Genomic DNA, 12,768 nt, shown 5'->3' on the forward strand with positions numbered 1-12,768 from the left:
GCTTGTCTTGTATTAACCGGGGGTTGTACGCCGTCAGCTGGCGTTTTTGGTTTCCAGCAGCGGCGGCGGCGGCAGCGGTCTATAACCAGGTCAAAAAAAGGAGCCTGGAACCACTAGTAATAAATAGATGCGCAGGCATGGATGGGATCGAGACCGGGAGCTGTGCTCCACCAGTTTGTGTCACTATAATGTCGGAGAGTTCTCAAGACACTTGGATTCTATGAGTGGATAATGGATGATAGATCGATTGATTGATCGTATTGCATGTAAGTGAGCACGATAGTCCTCTCCAAAAGTTACTCTTTGCGAATTACATTCCCTTTCTGGAAACCGGGTGGGAACACAGCTGCACCTTGAGATCTGGCATGTTGGTCTGCCATCGTTTTTACCACCTATACATTTATCTTTGCGGGGTGAGGGAATGGCTAGATTGCTTGTTTCAGCCCTGATTGATATCGATATCATGATCAATTGGGAGAGCTGCATCGGAAGTGGCATCTATTATTCCCCGTCATCAACATGCTAACAGGTAAGTTAGGTATGTAGGCAACCAGTCAGCATTGTGCGATTTCGATCCCCATCTGGACATGCTTTCTTCCCGATTTGACTATAGAATCGAGATTTCAATTCTCCGCTTAAGCCATGAACAGGATAGGATAATCGTGATGGATTTTCTCCCTTATTCTGATCACGACCAACTGTCGTTGTCCTGAGTCTTGTCTCAAGAAAGACCCGCAACGTTCGAGATCAGGTTCTGATCCAATGGCCCAGCAGCGTGGCGCACCCGGCCAGACCGGTCGATTTCGATATTAGTATGTGAATGCATTCTGACATAAGGAACTGTACCTTTGGCAGGTCTAGGTTAACTATACCGTTTGCTGACAATATCTGGCCGCCGGACAATACCCTCCTGAGACAATGTTCTGGGTAGGATATTCGCACAGGCTTGGCCAAGTGCGTAACAGGCTGCCTATCTCGTCCAGATATGTCCTCTGTACAATGAGAAGTTATTGCGTGAATAAAGTCTTGGGAGTAATGGTCCTGTGAGCATTGGAACCGAACATCTTATAGGCAGTCCAGACTGAGAAAGGAGTGCCTTGGATAGCCGATTATCAGGAAGAGATCGAAATAGGTAGTTACAGTACGCTGTTGGCTGTTAGCCCGAACGCTCAAGATGACCAGGTCCGAGTGTAGTCGACTCCTGGACTGAATTAAGTGAGTGGGATCGAGGCTCAAACTGCCCCTTCTCTATTGATCGACGACTCTATGGATAGTACCTACCTACCTACCTAGGTATCCAAGCTCTGACAGGCCACCCCTTCCTTAGTGAACGGCCCGCTGTCGCCCCCCCCCCAAATTGCCGGGACCTAGACCCAAACTGGGCGAGTACTCAGGCTATCTATTCACTGTGGCTGCTGAGGCATATCAGTAGGTTATATCTACCTCCTGATTAGAGTACCTATGTCTATCCCGGCTATTCTTGTCAGCAGATACATAGTTTAAAAGTAAGGCTTAGAGTTCATGAGACAATATAGTAACGTGGTCGAATGTTGTCGTGAATAGGTACCTCTAGTAGGTAGATAAAGAAAGGTACATAAGAGGGAGAGGTAGGAACCTAGAACCGTTGGCGGATTAACCCCCCCACTGCAGGAGAAGCTAAACCTAACTCGTCCCGCCATGAGCAGGCATTCTCGCATTCATTCTGAACTACCTACCTACTATCCGCATTTCTCCTAAACAAACCGCTCAGCAAAAGCACAACATAGCACAGCCGGCTTTCCACCACACTGGGCTATCTCAACATACATTATCTATCTGCCTCACTTACGAACTATTACCTCTTTATTCATTCATCGCCAATCCTTCTCACGTAAAGAAGTACAGTACAAGATGGCCCCAACTGACGACGCAAACAACCGAGCCACAAAGGCTGCGGGTTCGGGGGATGCCGATTTAGCCCAAGTAGGTCTGTCTTCTCTTGTTATCCATGTCTCATTTTCAAGCTTGCCATTGCATTCGGGGTGGATGTTCGCCATCTGTCAGGGCATGGCAATGCAGGATTTGCCCTCTTGCCAAACATGGGAATGGTAACAAGGCGCGCTTGCTGCATATTACGGAGAGAATTATCCTTGGTCTCATCCCATCTTCTTATATGCTGTTCAATATGAGGGGAATTGCCACTCCTTTCCTGTTTCAACCATGTCCTTCTTTTGTCCTTTCCCCATTATTCAACCCCAATCCTTCCTCGTTTCCCCTAAAGTCATTCCCTCACTATTCCCACTATCGGGTCTAGACTCTCGTCCCGGCTTGACCGTGGAACGTGTTATACCCAGACCCAACCCGCTGGTCGAGACCTTCTCGCTTGGCTTGCCACAGCCCAAATTCTCCTGGTTGATTGACCAGCTGATTTGCATTGTGCATCTGCATCTGCATATTGCATTCACATTTGCATCTTGGCCTTGCCGTATTTACCCTTCATTTCTTCACACACACCCTCTCAATTTGTAGACCTTTCATTTATTGTGTTGCATTTCCAATTATACTGACAAAATATGTGTTCTAGGCCTACCGGGACCTTGCTAGGTAAACTATTCTACAGCCTCACCTCCCCTCCTCTCACTTCGCCTCGCCTCCTCGCCTCGTCTCAACACGCCCTCGCATTCTTCCCATTCCGATCCACTTTCAACATGATTTCCATATTCCCCATGCACCCATGTCGCATTTTTGCCATGGACTTCTTCGCTGGCATGCTCGTCATCAGCACATCGCTTTTTGCTCGGGTCCCCCTTCCTGTTGCCTGTGTCTATCCAGATCAACAAATTCTCCATCGGCATTCCCGATGCTCAATCTTCACCTAGACATAGGATAAGATAGGCAAGGGGGAAAAAAGAGAGAAAAATCCCATCTGACCTTACGCTGGTGTTTGAGCTTTTCCATCCACATACTATCGACCACAGAATTAATTGGTTCATCAATGTGGCAACAGATTCCCACTAGATATGAATGCATGCATCTTGATCGCTTCACTTCTCACCAAGCACAACGCACTCATCCCTGCACCCTTCACGGCACTGCCCTGAGCGTTACCTCGGTTGCATTTGTCTTTTTTCTTTCCCGTTTTTACTTACCGCAAATAATGCTGCAAAGCGATCTCCAATGACGTTTGACTAACGTGATATCAACATAGGGGCGAGCAAGCTGCTACCAACCTCGAAAACAACCTTACAAACCTCGAAAGTAGACTTGATGCCATACTTGCTGCCCTTGAAGCCAGTGAAAATCTACAGGCTCCCGCAGCTGCCAAGGCAGCCCAGGTCAACGAATCTCCTCAAGGCACAAGAGCAACAGACAACCATGACAAGTCCCGAGACGATACCGATGGAAACGTAGAGAAGGACAAAAAGGACACGGCTTGACCAACGAGGAAGTGTTTGAGCTGTTCAGTTCACGTCACATAGCAACTTAGATAATTGAGAGAGCGATATGCCAGTGATTCATGAGTCTCTTCTTTCCCCAGCAACATCTTTCACCTATAGTATTGGAACGGTTATGGGAAGCTTCGTCCTTCCCTGCCATTGAGGCATACATTCCAATCTTTTCCCATCCTATCTCGTAGCACAGCATACTTCCCGAGCCCAATGGCTCGTATCCCATTCCTCATCCAAGAGCAAAAATAAAATGAAAAAAATAATAACCAAGAGAAACCACATATACAGTGAGGCAGCACCAAAAAACAAAACCTAAGCAGCAAGCCATGCCTGGGAAAACGAGAGAGAAGTGCCATCCTTGAAGGCCTACAGCCCACTCGACACATTCCCATTCTAACCATAGTCGCCGACACATGTTGTATGTTTGTTGATGTTGTTGGTCCATGCCCATCTAAGTTGATATATTCCATTGAAGCCCGCAATCGAATCGATACAAGTCCTTTGAGAAGGCTTGACGCAACCATCCACGTATGAAACCCCCAGAAACGCCAGAGAAAATGAAATACATGACGGGAGGCTGTAGCCTTCAGGGCCTGAAAGCCTATGTGAAAGCAATGAATAAATAGAGCCAGTACAAGCAGAACCACGCAATGAAGCCGTCAAAAATAAAAATAAAACCCCCGGTATCACCAAACAGAACCTGTAGACCTTGTCGGTAATTTGCAATCGCAAGCGAATCAAAACTCAAATCCGCTGTGCTGATACAAAATGGTCGTCGCAACCTTGAGGACTCCATACAAGACTAACGTGTGGCGTTGACAGGTCATATGCAATACTTGCAACGACGTGATGCTTGTAAGAGCGCCGAAGGGCGGTATTCCAATATCTTACGATATAGCTGAGTAAACTTTTCGTAACGCTCGACTGACATATTCATATCGTGACATGACCAGGTTGTTGACCAAGTGATCTCATGAAAACCTGAGACACAGAAAGAAATCCGATTAGTTGGTCAGACTTCTTATATCAGCAAGGTCGACAACACGTGCTCTTGCCATGGGGTCTTCCTCGGTTGCAATAATGGCAGGGCTCTCCTTGCCATTTCCCAATAGGGGCTCTCGACTCGTGAAGGCGCGGCTCTCGAGTGTCGGTCGCAGCAAACCCTGGCCTCCTTCTTTGTGCTTCGATTTTGTTTCGGCGTGGAGCGCCAACTCGCGTTCACGATTCTTCTCAAGCAATGGACCGCCAAGAGTAGCACACTTGAGGATGGTCTGGATGAGATGGTTTTGTTGCAAAGGTTTGGACAAATACTCATCCATCTGAGCCTGGATGCACTTCTCTCGATCGCCCATCATGGCGTGGGCTGTTAGAGCAATGATAGGCGTGCGGTGGCTTCCTATGCCACGCTCATACTCTCGAATCTTGCCAGTGGCCTCAAAACCTCCCTGTAAAACAAATTGTTAGCCGGTCTGTGCATGCAGTTCGTATCAAGACAATGCAGCTACTTACCATGATTGGCATCTGTACATCCATAAGGATGACATCAAATTTCTTGCGTTGAACAGCTTTGACGGCTTCCCAGCCGTTACCAACCACTGTTACCACGTGATGGTATTTCTCGAGGATCTTGACTGCTAATCGTTGATTGACGGTGTTGTCCTCGGCAAGCAGGATTTCAAAAGATTTGGTGTTATCTGCAAGCGATGGGGTAGCTCGGTTTTCAAGAGCAGGGATCATGCCGTTTCCTAGATCGATGAGTTTGCACGGCGTTGTCATGTACGACGTGATTCCCAAATCCAAGCACGACTTCAAGCTAACATGGACAACAGGCGCAAGCAGAACGATAGGTAGATACTTGAAATCGTCCACAGCTCTTAACCTTCTCGCAGTGTCGATAGAATCAACTAGGATAGCATCGTAGGGAAGGGAGCCACCGGTGTGCAGGCGGGCCAAGGCGGGACTCTTCTCTGAATCAACAACAACAGGCTTGAGGCCAATCTTCTCCAGCATAGGCTTAATCGACGCAGCGTTCTGAGATTGAGCCTTATCGACAAATAGAACCTGATGGCCTCGGTAGGGGCGAATCTGTTGCTCGATCATAGCGGCGTCGTCAGGGGCGAGTTTGACCAGGCATGTGAAGTGAAATTCACTGCCCTTTCCATGCTGACTGTTGACCCAAAGGTCACCACCCATGAGGTTGACAAGTCGCTTCGAAATAGATAGACCCAGACCGGTTCCGCCAAACTTGCGAGTCATGGAACCATCCGCTTGCTGGAAGGTGTCAAAAATCAGATCCAACTTATCCTGAGCGATTCCTATGCCCGTATCCTGCACGACAAACTCGACCGCATATTCACCAGGTCGGACATGACTTTGTCCCATGCTCTCTTTGATTGTCAGGCTGACCTCACCATGCTCTGTGAACTTGATAGCATTGCCAACAAGGTTGAGGATGATTTGTCTGAGACGGAAAGAATCGCCAATAACATAGTCCGGCACAGAGCTGTCGACCATGTAGGTGAGATCCAAAAACTTCTCATTTGCCTTGACAGCGAGAGTCTTGAGGGCGTTGAAGACCGTTCCTCGCAACGTGTAAGGAATTTCTTCAATAACCATTCGCCGAGCCTCGATTTTGGAAAGATCCAAAATGTCGTCAATGATCGTCAGGAGGCTATTGGCAAGATTATTGACAATGTTAAGCATCTCCCTCTGATACTGAGTCAGGTCGGTGTCTAATGTTAGTTGGGTCATTCCGATGATGCCATTCATCGGCGTTCGGATTTCATGAGACATATTGGCCAGGAATTCGGACTTGGTCTTATTGGCAAGTTCGGCAGCTTCTCTGGCTTGGGTGTTGCGCTGAATAGAATCACGCAGATTGGAGATCATCTGGTTGATCTTTCGTTTGAGCTCGTCCATTTCGCCTGATGCTTCAACGTCAACAAGTTTGGTGAAGTCCCCATCCGTGGCTAAGTTAGTTATATCTGAGAAGGCGCGCACTTGCGTTGTCTGTTTAGGTTAGAATGAGCCACCCATGTCGTTCGAGCTTAACGTACCAAATTGCTAGCCATGGTATTGACATCTGTTGTGATTTCTTTCCAGCGACCATCTAGACCGCCCACGTCGGCTTGAGCGCCCATCTTTCCATCGACACCCACATCTTTGGCGACTCGCTGCACTTCATAGCAAAAGCTAGACAAACGGTCAACCATGTTGTTGATGGTTTCTTTCAGCACTTGTATCTCTCCATTTGCTTCGACCTTGATCTTCTGGCTCATATCGCCGTTCGCAATGGCTTGTGTGACGGTCGAAATGCTCCTGACCTACAACCAGTTAGTAAGTAGCATCGAAGGTTTGCCAAGACTCTGGCCTTACCTGAGCAGTGAGATTTGACGCCATCGTGTTGACGTTTTCTGTGAGATCCCTCCATTTGCCTTCAACGTTGGCTACTTGGGCTTGTCCACCAAGAGTTCCATCTGTGCCTACTTCCCTGGCAACCTTGCTCACTTCAACAGCAAAGGTACCAAGTCGATCCACCATCAGGTTGATGGTGTTCTTCAGCTCCGCGATTTCACCCTTGACCTCGACCCCAATCTTCTTTGTCAAATCACCTTTGGCGACCGCAGTGGTGACTTTGGCAATTTCTCGCACTTGAGTGGTCAAGTTCATGGCCATGCCGTTGACGTTCTCCGTCAGATCTCTCCAGGTACCCTCAACATCGTGCACTGTAGCTTGACCTCCCAAACGTCCTTCGGTACCGACTTCACGGGCAATTTTCGTTACCTCGCGGGCAAATTGTTGCAATTGGTCAACCATGGAGTTGATAGTCGACTTGAGCTCGAAAATCTCTCCCCTGCAGTCGGCTTGAACTTTTTGGGTCAGGTCTCCCTTGGCAACAGCTGTGGTAACCTTGATAATGTCGCGCACTTGAGTCGTCAAATTGTTGGCCATGGCGTTGACGTTGACAGTGAGATCGTTCCACATGCCCTGTACTCCCCCAACATCGGCTTGCCCGCCCAGCATGCCTTCAGTTCCAACGTCTCTTGCTACACGGGTGACTTCAGAGGCGAATGTTCGTAATTGATCCACCATGGTGTTGATGGTTTGTTGTAATTGCAATATCTCTCCCCTGGCAGGTTTCTCGATCTTCTTGGTCAGGTCGCCGTTGGCTACGGCTGTTGTAACAGATGCAATTTCTCTCACTGCGAAACTTGTTAGCTATGTAATAAGCCTTTCCAGATTGGTTCCTACAAACCTTGATCGGTCAAATTCTGAGCCATGACGTTCACTGCGTAAAGCGTTAGCAAGCCAGCTTATCACTTGCACGATATAATCATACCGTTGTCGGTCAGCTCTTTCCATGTTCCATCAACACCACCGATGCGGGCTTGACCGCCCAGCAAACCTTCGGTGCCGACTTCACGAGCCACTCGCGAGACTTCGCTGGCAAATATTTGCAGCTGGTCCATCATGGCGTTGATGGTGCGTTTGAACGTTGTAATTTCTGGGTCCATTTCAACGGTATTCATGCGAACCTTCATAGTCAAATCACCACGAGCAACAGCGGTAACGATCTCGCCGATTTCTCGCAGGGCCTTTTGGAATGCTTCGTTGGCCTTTTGGTGCTTCCAGAGCTCACGCTCCAAGGTAGCAATACGTTCCTGCTCGAGTATCTCAAGGGCTCGCTCTTGCAGCTGCTTCTGCTCCATCAGCTGGGCATTAACGCCCGCGAGCTCCTGGCGCTGGCTATCGAGCAACTTGGACTGATCGTCCACATGTTCTCGAAGTCCTTCGAGGGCTTCTTCGGTCAGCTGATAAGATGGCAGATGCGGAGTGTGCAGGCTACCTTGGGCGTGAAAGACTTTAGGCTTGGGGCGAGCCGCCACCGTAAGAGCCTCTTCGCCAAAAAGAGTGTCAATAACCTCGTTAGGCGTTTCTGGAAACGGAGAGGCAGCTGAGGCCTGGCTCTCGAGCTTTCCGACACGCAAAGCGAGGTTTTGAAGCTCCAATTCAAGCTTACGCTTGGCGGGAGTATCTGGTCCTGGGAGTTGCACCTGGGAAGCTACGCCAACCGGTATCGAATTAGGCGGTCGGGTATCTGGGGCTATCGAAGCGACAATCGCTGCGGCAGCGGCGAGGGCCGCATCGTCAACCATGGTAGTGCAGGTGAACTGCTAGGCCGCAGTCAGGCAACAAATTTCTGAATCCTGAATTGCGCAGGATCGTTTGTATAGTTTGAACGGATGTGTGTAGGTTGAAGGTTTACGACCGACGAAAAGGCGCCAAGTTGATTGCTGGTGGATATGTTTGAAGAAAAAGGTACCACGCAAGACGAAGTAATGACCAAACTAAGGACGCAACAGTTGTGGACTGCGAAGCATCCTCGATTGTCGAAAGTTGAGTTGGTCTGAGTATGATACACCGGGTGGCGGCGGGCGATGGCGCCGTAGCAGCAGGACGGGCGGGAATGAAACCAGTATAAGCAAAACGGTCGCGGGAATTTCAAGTCGGAGCAGAAGAACGAGACCAGGCGGGTCTTTCGAAACGGAAATCGGGACGAGCCTTGTGTCGTCGAAAAACGAGGCCGGATGGCGATACTATACTGAGACGGGCAGTAAGGGTTGAAGAGGAAAGGATTAGGCTGAAAGTCCAGCAAGCAAGCCGTTTGGGAATTTGCAGGTTGGCTGAAGAGGGCGTAGTATAGTAGGTAGGTAGGTACGGAGTAGTAGTTAGGTATTGCAATGGGACCTAGGAGAAGGGACGGAGAAAGTACTCCCAAAGTAACCAGAGAGGGGATAAACCAGGACGAGATAGGACAGGGCATGACAAAGGGTGGTCCCAACTGCAGCGGTGGCAGTAACCACTGGATCTTAGCCCCGGGGTGGGGGACAAGTCAACGGGCTGGATTGGGTGAACCGAGAGAGCCCGCCCTAGCACGCCTAGCCTTTCACTGACAGGACAATCCTGAGTAGTAGTGTATACAATCCAGGGAGGTATGCAGTACATCTTGATGCTGGAGGGCACTGGGCAATGGCATGTATCTCCGAGTTGGGTCGGTCCTAGGAAGATCCCTCGGTGACTACCACAGCGGTACGAGGTGAAAAGGAGGGCGACAGAGGCGATGAAAGGCGGAGCCTACCAAGAGTTGCTAACGTCCAAACCGGTCTAGCAAAATAGCAACCTCTCTTTTCGGTTTGAAGTGGTGTTTGCCTTTCCACTATCAGTACCGCCCGTTCAGGTACGCAGTACCGTCTACTTGCATGGCAATTAATTTTCTGCTTCAACGACGAATATCGGTTGTTGTAACAAAGCCTAGAACCTTGTTCTGAGTAAGTTGTTAGAAGGGGGTGAACGATCATTAAGTTGGACAATCTCAACTCGATACGTATGTCGATGCTACTCTACAACGTAGTATATACCAGCAGGTTACTTGTTCTGAATTTTAAACTGGACCGCGATATGGTCTGGTTGAGCCCTGAAACTTGGGGGTAAAGAAAAGCATGTGTGCCATGTGGAGAGATGAAATCGAAAAGAGTAAAGAAAATGAAGGATCATAGGTACCTAGGTAGGTAGTGAAGGATTGCTACTATACAGGGTGTTGCAGACAATCACCATGTACAGTATTCGTGATTTTAATATATTAGCCACCTCCTATACTATGGAGTTGTAATGGTAGAACTATGAATTGCGTGCGTAGGGATACAGTGTATCATCTCACATTTTGCAAGATTTTGTTTAGGATGTATGCACCTACATGCACACAAATTCGATCCATCTCTTGCATATCAGATATGAGTCGAGACTATGATTTCAATCGTCTCCTCCCGCTATGTTCATCCCATCGGCGGTTGAGTTTTTGATACATATGTTTGTTTCCAAGCAGCTCCGTCTTTCGTACCTATACAGAAAGTCCTTTTTCTTCTGTATCCAAGTAATTCCTTTTTGCTGAAGTGCCCGCTCATTCAGTTAATCTTCTTAGAATCACGGGCTGCCTCGCAATGGAGGCTGGGTGTACTGTAATTGGATGTCACCTTTTCGGCTGGGTCTTCTGGGGAAATCTGTTTATCAGGAGCCAATAAATTGCTGCCCAGAGCCTCTCCCCGCCCCTACTGCAAGCTAGCGGCTACACGAACGAATCGATCGACATATCACTGTCCGTTAATGTCAAATGGGCATTTTGGACAAGGGCCACTCTACACTGGAACTGCATCTGTACCAAGGCGGCTGAGAATCAGTGGAAAAGTGCTCTCAGATGAGTTATGTACTGTTAGAACCAATCTTACCTACTAAGGTAGTACCTGCCCTACTACCTATCTCCCTACCTAGTAGGCACATTCCAAATTGCTATGGATCAGTCCTACTTTAGTGAATCGCCTTTATAACTGTCTCAGACATTAACTGACCGTCCCAGTTGACATAAAGTTCCACTTGAAGCTTAAGCAAGGGATATTGGTACAGTTTTATTCTTGTGCCGTGATTTGCTGGCCAGTAAAGTACAGTGTAGTACAGTTCCGAACTGAACTGTGCTGTACTCCTCTTCACAACCGGTTCGGCGGTCAAGTGGTTGCAGGTGTCAAGTTACTGAGGTACTTATCGCATTAGACTTCGAGGGATACCCATATCAACTTACTAAAATAATATATTTCACACAATTCACGGCGAGTCGCAGGGGACTGTTGCTTGACTTGTCCAGCGTCGAAGAATATGGTATTTATTTGCCTTGCCGACTAGGATGGCAGAAATATCGCAAGAAATAGCTCGTCTGTGTTCCACATTTGAACTGGTCCCCCCCCCCATCTGTTTCCTCTCTTTTGTTATTGTTGTAAGGAGTGGATGTCTATTGCTAACTCTCATGGGTGCGTTTGCCCATCTCTCAAGCCCAGCCCGCCTGCCAAGACCGTTGATGTGGGTTTCTTGCTCTGCCACTCGCACAGTGGCGATACTTAAGCGAGGGAACTTTTAAGAGCAATTTCATGTCTTTATTGCTTTCGAGACATGTTCTCTCTCGCTTTGCTCCAGGAGTTTACATTATTATTACAGTACTAAATATCTAGGCAGCTAGGTAAGCGTGTTGCTACTGCGATTGTTTCGTCCGAGACATACGGAACACCACCTGCAGCAATTATCAGCAAAGTAAAGGAAGTACAGAGTCAAGAACTTATACATGCGCCCATTTTAGTGCTATACCCTTTAGTCGCTGGACCGTTGCAATTGGTCTTGAAACGGCTCTTGAGCTGTCAACAAGCGGCTTCTTTGCGGCTCGGATGGCTACCCCTGGTTTAGTCTGTCTATTCCCGCAATCATCTACAACCCTTTCCCCGGAGGCTTAACCTCATCCTCTTTCCCTATGTTCAACTCGACTGGATTTATTTGCATCAAAGCGTTGTAGCGACACCGTGCGGCTCCCATCCGACGCTTACTGTTGTCGATGATGGTGTCCTTCTGTCACCGCAATAAGCAAGCAACATTCACTGAGCTGCTTGTTGGGTTGACACGCCAGGAAACTATGTACATACCATACGTCCATACCGTACAACGATGGCCTCTGTGCTATGCCATGAACGGTGAGTAACAGAACAAGGATAATGGCAAGCGCCATTGGTTTGATGAGTATTGCGATGGACGGCGTCTTATGTTTCAGGCACAGCTGGCAGAGATGATCACATTCAATTAATTGTCCATGATAAAATATTCGTGGCTCAAACGAGAGGCCTCAAGCATACTAGGTACCTACCTAGACTAGGTGGCCCAGCATGGTTGAAAGAATGCATCCATGCCTGTCGCCCACATACATATTCCTCTAGCATCGCTCTCAAGGACTGGAGATGATGAGAATTATATTCAATTCGTTTGCCAACACCCAGATCATAGCGGTCCAGCCGGGCATCACAGGCAGACAGGGCTCAGGGGTGAGGTGGGCCTAGGTCGCGGTCGATACAGCCACCAACGTCATTTTTTGAGCTGCCGCCAGTTGGGTTCTGGTTCGCCGACAGGGGCATCCCTGAATCCTCTGGGCTCTGGGTGGACAGCTTCTTCAGAACCTCATGATTTCACAAATCAGGTTGGAGCCTGAAAGCAGCTTGTCTAACAATTCAACAAGAAGCCCATTCATATTATTTATTATGGGATCTGCACACAGATACAGTACGCACGGTGTGCAATGACAATCCGACCAGCTACAACATCGTGGGGGGATCGAACGACTGTACTGTCCTCACTCTTTTCACATACTGTACATGTGACGGGTTTCTTTTTTTGCCTTCGAGATTGGTGGCTTCTGGTCCACGTGAGAAATGTTTCGAAGTCCGTTCATCCACTAAAGCATATGCACAACTGAACC

The 12,768-nt window shown here is 48.4% G+C and overlaps 2 protein-coding genes across 2 annotated transcripts; one reads left to right on the top strand and one right to left on the bottom strand.

The window, feature by feature from the left end:
* Positions 1-1,890: 1,890 nt before the first annotated feature.
* FPOAC1_010885 (uncharacterized protein) lies at positions 1,891-3,416 on the top strand (the record flags this gene model as incomplete). The annotated part of the gene is made up of 3 exons (XM_044855273.1): positions 1,891-1,962; positions 2,564-2,583; positions 3,188-3,416. The coding sequence occupies 3 exons, from the start codon at positions 1,891-1,893 to the stop codon at positions 3,414-3,416; spliced, it is 321 nt and encodes a 106-aa protein (XP_044702586.1).
* Positions 3,417-4,432: 1,016 nt separating this feature from the next.
* On the bottom strand, positions 4,433-8,584 carry FPOAC1_010886 (uncharacterized protein; the record flags this gene model as incomplete). Its single annotated transcript, XM_044855274.1, has 6 exons — positions 4,433-4,873; positions 4,938-6,437; positions 6,485-6,751; positions 6,804-7,630; positions 7,684-7,716; positions 7,768-8,584. The coding sequence occupies 6 exons, from the start codon at positions 8,582-8,584 to the stop codon at positions 4,433-4,435; spliced, it is 3,885 nt and encodes a 1,294-aa protein (XP_044702587.1).
* Positions 8,585-12,768: the final 4,184 nt, after the last annotated feature.

The sequence above is a fragment of the Fusarium poae genome, chromosome 4, assembly GCF_019609905.1.
Source record: "Fusarium poae strain DAOMC 252244 chromosome 4, whole genome shotgun sequence".
Lineage (NCBI taxonomy): Eukaryota > Fungi > Ascomycota > Sordariomycetes > Hypocreales > Nectriaceae > Fusarium > Fusarium poae.